The sequence below is a fragment of the Lethenteron reissneri genome, unplaced genomic scaffold (genome assembly GCF_015708825.2).
Source record: "Lethenteron reissneri isolate LAM-NWPU_2019-01 unplaced genomic scaffold, ASM1570882v1 scaffold_1219, whole genome shotgun sequence".
NCBI lineage: Eukaryota > Metazoa > Chordata > Hyperoartia > Petromyzontiformes > Petromyzontidae > Lethenteron > Lethenteron reissneri.
In genome coordinates, this window is record NW_026890914.1 from 22,802 (window position 1) to 30,229 (window position 7,428).

The 7,428-nt window shown below is 46.1% G+C and overlaps 1 protein-coding gene across 1 annotated transcript; it reads left to right on the forward strand.

Annotated features, from left to right (window-relative positions):
• Positions 1-2,564: 2,564 nt before the first annotated feature.
• Positions 2,565-6,507, forward strand: LOC133361745 (cytochrome c oxidase assembly factor 7-like). The gene is made up of 4 exons (XM_061580742.1): positions 2,565-2,717; positions 4,539-4,679; positions 4,987-5,326; positions 5,621-6,507. Exons 1-4 carry the CDS (start codon positions 2,618-2,620, stop codon positions 5,790-5,792), a joined length of 753 nt encoding a protein of 250 aa, XP_061436726.1. The 5' UTR covers positions 2,565-2,617; the 3' UTR covers positions 5,793-6,507.
• The last annotated feature ends 921 nt before the right edge of the window (positions 6,508-7,428 follow it).

Here is a 7,428-nt window from a genome sequence, read left to right on the forward strand (position 1 = left end):
CTACTCAAGCCGGCTTGTGCCCGCCCTCACAGTCGGGCATATTTGTGGAATACACCACGCCAGCCATTGACCCTGGCCATTGACCGAGCAACCCAACGTTCCTACCAGCTCCCTCCGCAGGAATGTGTTGACTCAAGAAACGTATATGGGCCTTTGGCAAGACAAGTCGCTGGAAGGGGGTGTCTGTGAGTGGTCGTAATGCGCCTGCGATGACGTCCACCACGGATCACGAGCAATGAAATCAGCTCGTGTAAGGAGCTGGATGGAGCATTGTCGAATTACTCCAGAGCGTTCGAGTGCTCCTTGAAGAAGCTTTTAAATAATTAATTTGCCAAAAATGTGTGGGAGGACGCGGGGCACAACATAGGTGTGTCGTAGCTACTAAATAAGAGATGACAGAACAGCTGATTTTCGTTGAGTCATTATCATATCAGCCATGATAATGACAAAGATACGGGACTGTATTTCAGACTCTGTTTTCTCGACAGACCTGTTCTCCACCTGAAGACGGCTGCTTGCGTTGTGGCCGAAACGTCGTGAGAATTATTTTATTATTTTTTTTTATTATTTTATTATTTCCATTCTACGTGACTTTACCGAAAGAACCAAGAAGATGAATCCCTGCCGTCACGAAACCTTTAAATCGAAAAATGGGACTGTATTTGTTAGATGAAAGTCTCCTTCTGCTGTCGTCATCTGAAGGAGACTAATTTATTTGCTCCATCTCAGGGTGGAAACTGAACTTGTCATGCTGCGTGTAAGTCGATCACATTGGCTCTCATGTATTTGGTGAAGAGGACCCCAATGCAGTTCTTCAGGAAGTGTAGTAGGATTCTTTGTTGAATAATGCACCAGGCCTGAGTGCTTGTGAAACGCTCGTATACAATTATAGATGTGCACGTTACACAACTGGGGGAAACAGAGGTGCGGTTAGGCCCTGCCTGTACACCACCCTCAGCGGGAATTTAAAGGGCGCAGATAGTTTGACATGAAATAATTTAACACGAAGTTAACATATTATTCGTTCTTTCGGTAAAGTCACGGAGAAGGGAAATAAAAAAAGAAAAAATTTCGAATTCTCTGAAAATTTTTTGCTGTGGTTTCTTCCTGTGGTTTTCACACCTGATGATGATTGCTTGTGTTGCAATCGAAACGTGGTGAGAATTTAATTGTTTATTTTTATTATTTTATTATTTCCCTTCTACGTGACTTTACCGAAAGAACCAAGAAGATGAATCTCTGCAGTCGCGAAAGCTTTAAATCGAAAAAAACGAAGTGAACATTAAATTGTCTGGTGATGCTTCTTCGTGCACAATCACAATTTGTGTTTACATCCTTAAATGTTAAAAGTCGTTTGCGACATTTTGGGCAATGGCACCATTATATTTGCTGGAACGGGCTATTGCCTGAAACGTCGCCTCTTAATATTTCTATTTTGAAGGTCACAGTGTGCTCTTGACAAATGTGTTGAAATTATTTGTTTGTTTTATACTTTAGAATTGCCCAACATTACGAGGAAACCTCGCAGTGAGCTTAAAACTCAAGAAGCGGAGTTTGTCGTCAACAAACCACTCTAATTACACCGACATCGACTGCTTTATTCATAGCTGTTAGCCCTGATCAAAATTCGATTGAAAGCTTCCGTGACTGCAGGGATTCATCTTCTTGGTTCTTTCGGTAAAGTCACGTAGAATGGAAATAATAAAATAAAAAAATGTATTATTTTTATTATTTCCATTCTACGTGATTTTACCGAAAGAACCAAGAAGATGAGCCCCTGATCAGTGCCCTACATTCTTACAGACCAATTCAGACCTCATTGCTCACCACGTGCCCCTTATACCTCTCAACGTTCATCCTACAAAGTCCCACCACAAGGGGAGAAACACAAATAGACGAGACGATGTGTTTGCCAGCTGCACGGCGTATGGACCTGAAAACTCAACATCCCTGTACAAGAACGCGGGGTAAACCATGCGGGTTGACAGGGGTGCATCATCATTGTTTCGGGTCACGATTTTTAAAGTTTTGAGGACAATGAGAATCGATTAATCCTTGATATATATAAGAATCGATCCAATTCATCACTGGATTAATTTTCAAGGGGGGAGAATCGAATGATTGTTTTGTGGTAATCGAGATAATCGATTCTTTCGTGATTTTCGTGTTAAGAACAGTGGCAGGAATCGATTCACATTTGAAGTTACGCAAAAGAATCGATTATAATCCGTAACTCAATAATAATCGTGACGTCGTCGTGGAGAACATCAAAGACAATCAGCTGCCGCTAACACATCCTAAATAAATCCGTCTCTGCACAGAATGCTGACACGACGCACAACCCACCAGCCCAGCTATGGCTTATGGACGAAACACTTGGATTAATCGATTAATCTATTTCACATCGGGCGATTTATTTCGGCTCACGATACGTGAGTCCAATGGCCAAATAAAAAATGAGGAATCGATCCACGCTCCAAAGTGATCAGAATCGCCGGCAGTGGAGGAGGAGGGAGGGGGGGGAAAGGAATCGTCACCCGGTAACCTCTCAGCGAGGAATCGATGTGTAGGTAATCGTCTTGAAGTAATCGCTCTCTTTAACGGGAATCGATCCGCGATGTCCGTCGACTTCACGAACGAAGTGGAGGTCCGCGAGTTCCTCAGCGGAATCCGCACCGAGTACAGCTACCAGTGTCTGCGGGAGCGAGAACCAGAGGGTACCACACCACGGGGACCACACTCACACGGCTACCAGTGTCTGCGGGAGCGAGAACCAGAGGGTACCACACTCACACGGGGACCACACTCACACGGCTGGCTACCAGTGTCTGCGGGAGCGAGAACCAGAGGGTACCACACTCACAGGGGACCACACTCACACGGCTACCAGTGTCTACGGGAGCGAGAACCAGAGGGTACTCACACGGCTACCAGTGTCTACGGGAGCGAGAACCAGGGGGTACGGGTCCCCCACTCACACGGGTACCATGACACGGCTACCATGACACGGGAACCATGACACGGATATCAGTGTCTAGGGAGCGAGAACCAGGGGGTGCGGGTCCCCCACTCACACGGGTACCATGACACAGGTACCAGTGTGTACGGGAGCGAGAACCAGAGGGTACGACTACTCCACTCACACGGGTACCATCACACGGGTACCATGACACCCTTCTAATAGGAACCAGAGGTCACGAATCCCCTTCTCAAACCTTTACGCTTCAAACCAACTCCACCCCTCTATCTAAAACGAACACGACATGTCCCGATAACACGAACACTGTCCCGAACGCTATTCCTCGTGTAGACACTCGCCACGGCCTAATGTCTCTCGATAATACAGACATTAGCCCTGACGCTACGACTAGCCTGGACACGCTAGTGGACTGTCACATCTATTAAAGGGTGATGATGGGCTCTAGATTTGAAGCTTTCGTGACTGCAAGGATTCATACTTTTAGGTTTTTTCGGTAAAGTCACGTAGGTAAAATAAATAAGAAATAATAATATAAAAACATTTTTTATTTCTATTATTTAATAGAAATAATATAAATAAAATTACTTTATTTCGAATATTTTTAATATTTATTTTTATTATAAACAAATAGTAAAATTTATATAATAATAATATAAATAACAGTATTTTATTTCTATTTTTGTATTTACCTACGTGACTATACCGAAAAAACCCAAGAGTATGGTGATGATGGGCTTTGTTCAGTGCAGTCCTCGGTGGCTGGGCAGAGGAATCAAACTCGACACAAGTTGATCCAACCACGACTGGGAAAGCCACGTGACACCGCCGTGTTGCTGTCTCAATGTCATCGGCATGGCCCATTGTGCACAGTTCGTCTCGAAAGCGAAACATCACAAGTTTAAATCTCAGGGGTTTGACTGACCATCATCATCATCCCTCGTCATCATCAATCATGGTCTGCTGCTTGGGTGGTCTCTTCAAGCCATCACTCTCATCACTGGGTCCCTTCACTCATTTCGTGAACTTGTTGAGCGTCACTTTTGTTTTGCTTGTTATCTTGCGTCCCACTTTTTAGCTTTGTTCAGGTATCCCTACACATTTCCTGTAGTTCATTGTCATTGGATGCTATAATGATGATGTCACACGCGAATCTGAGATGGTTAATATTTTATCCATTTATTATTGTGCCTTTGTTTCTCCAATCCAATGTTCGGATAATATTTCTAACATTGCCGTGAACAATTTTTGTACAAAATCATGTCTCCTTGGCTGACTTCTCTGGTAATGTTTTATTACGTAATACAATCTCACTGTTGTACCACTTTGTGGGAAGTAATTAGTGTTTGTCCAACTGTGAGTGTGCCAAATATATGCAGAATTGAATTCACTGCCTCAGGTTCCCAATTGCAGATAAGTGCTGTCCATTGCTTTTTTGAAAAAAGGAACACTTTGGCTTTGAAAAGAAGTCAGATAATGGCTCGGTGGTGGATTATGAACCCCCTGAGACAGCTTTTGTGAGACACACCCTTAAAGGACTCGCACTGTCTCCCACCCACAGGCTGCCATCGTCTGGCTGAGTTCCTACACAGCGTCGAGCGAGACTTTCCAGCGGCAGCCAAACTCCTGCAGCTGAATTGTGAGAAGAATGGCTTCACGAAGAGCTGTGCCAAGCTGGGGACGTACCACGCGCTGGGCAGGGGTGAGCACGCCCACACCACCTACAGCACGAACTCCTAAACAACACAAACACTACAGCAATTCCTACAATCTAACACTACCGCCACTTAGAACACTATACCACCTACAACATTAATACTGCTACCACCTACAACACTAATACTGCTACTACTACTGTCAAAATGACAGACCTCATATGGCCGCGGACCATGTAAAACAAATCATTGGCCAGGTAAGGCTCGTGCACCGTGAATTCCCCACCCTGGTGTATAGGGCAGTAGGCTCATGGTTCCTGGCCGATCGGTGCCTGGCGTGTGACCCGTCTCCAGGAGGAGTGGTGGTGGATTTGGCTCGTGCTGTTGAGCTCTTCTCGAGGTCTTGCCTGGGGGCGGTGACCCCCGACCCGGCATCTCCAGCCTCCGGTGCCGCGTCCCCAGGCTCCGTTGCCGCGTCCCCAGGCTCCGTTGCCGCGTCCCCAGCCTCCACCACTTTCACCCCGTCCCCTGAGGGCTGCAACAACCTTGGCGAGATGGCCAGGCAAGGCAGAGGCTTCCCTGGCGGGCAGGCCCGTCCGGAGGTGGCTCGCCGCGCGTTTGAGTTGGCGTGTGCAGGTGAGGTCGCCTCCAGCTGCCTCCAGCTCAGCGTCATGCTCATGCAGGCGGAGAGCAGGTGAGACGGAGGCCTTGGTCAACTGACAATACATTACATGTTATGTAAGCAGACATTCATATTTCTGTGTGTGAATATGTGGGTCCCTGTATTTGATACGTGAGTATTTATGTGTCGGTGAGAGCTTACGGATCTTTGTGCGAGTCTTTAAATCTATGTTAGTCGATAAGTATTTGTGTGAGTGTATGTGTCCCTATGAGGTTATGAAGTTTTCTATGTCAGTAAATTGCTAATGGGTCTGTGCTTATAATTTTGTCGGTGATGACGATGTTGATGTATCCACGCTGTTTGCAGGGACATGCCGCGCGCCTTGGTCTATGCGGAGCGCGCCTGCCACCTGGGTCACCCGTGGGGCTGCATTAACGCCGGGCGGATGCTTCACCTGGGGGATGGAGTCAAACCCGACCCTGAGAGGGCACGGGAGCTCAGGGAGCGAGCCACGCTGCTCGCCCGGGCAGCACACTGAGGACTTACGCTTACGAGACAAGAGATATGATAAAATAATGGACACTTGAGCTTTCGCCTTCCATCTCACTGACCAGGATTGGCACTAGCAAGGGAAACGCAGTACACGTGGGCACTCAATACACAACACCGATACGCCACGACATGGTACGTGATGGTACACGATACTCCACACTCCACAAATATGAACCCGTGTGATATGCATGTACCCATGTGATGCACATGAAACTATGAATCATGTGTATCACGTGTCCAGCTTGAATACAGAACACACGGCACTTGGTGGTCTCAGACTTACTCAGGCTGACAGATTTATCTGACAGAATCCAAAATTTGGGACCAAGAGGAAGATCTAGTGCCAGGCGGTGGTGATGATGAGACTGTATGAGCGGTCCCTGAAGGATTGCGTTAACTGTGACAAGAGGAAGACCTAAAGCCAGATGAGATGCTGCACCCTGCATTGGATCTGGCAGAAGCAGGGAAGCAATGCTGATGTTTGGTGACCTCTGCACGGACGGACTGGTCTTTATAGTATATGTTTTGAAGGGATTATTATTCTTGGGTCTTTCGGTAAAGTCACGTAGATAGGTTCAAAGAAAATAACAAAAAACTACGACGTTTCGATCGCAATGCAAGCAATCGTCATCAGGATGTACCCATGTGATGCACAGGAAACTATAGTAATCGTCATCAGGAGATGACGATTGTGTTACAATCGAAACGGTAGTTTTTTGTTATTTTGTTTTCTTTGAACCTATCTATATGACTTTACTGAAAGACCCAATAATATGAATTCCTGCAGTCACGAAAGCTTTAAGTCTGATTATTGTTGGGAATTTTGTCTGGAGAAATAAAGAACACGTGATTGTTCTCTCAGCACGCGTTTTTGGTTATGTGTTAAAGTGCATTAGTGGGATTTGGTCGCAGACAGGGGGCCAGTGCTGTGAGCCAGCCCCTGTTCAAAAAAGATGAAACCCCCAAAAAATCAGCTCGTGTAGCTACACTGCTAGCTTGTGCGTTTCCTGGGAAATCTGTCATGAGTGAATCTTCATGAGAAAACTATTTTAAGTTTCAGTCAAGAGTTCCATGAGAATATGCTGAATCACTCCACTTTTTAACACAACATCCTTGTAAGATCTGTTTGTCGTGTGCTTTCATTTAATGCTAACACGGCCGTTATGGCTAAGTCATCCTCGGGGAGGCTCAGGTTAGTCACCAATTCTATTTGCCCCTTTCATAGCCAGGAATCAAACCCCGGTATTGTATGGTGTATTGTTCAATGCGGTCTGCGATCAAATCACCTGGAATGCATCCAGTCGCAAAAAATAATCAGACTGGAGCCTGGATAGTGCTTGGAATGGCAACCACGACGAGCACACAGGTTGTCATTGGGCCGCAGGGTTCCATAGTGAGCAGACGGGTCGTGCAGCAACATCGATTGTTGGGCTCCCACATGGTGAAGTATGGTAAAAAAACAACCTCCATGACCCACATCGTGTGCGGAGGCCCACATCAGCAGTGGATTGAAAAAGGGCCATACACGTATAGAGTTCAATGAAGCAATTCACTCTCCGTTCCCCTCGCACACAGTTGCCAAAGACTGAGAACAGCCAACCCCTTGATGTGAACGCTTTTTT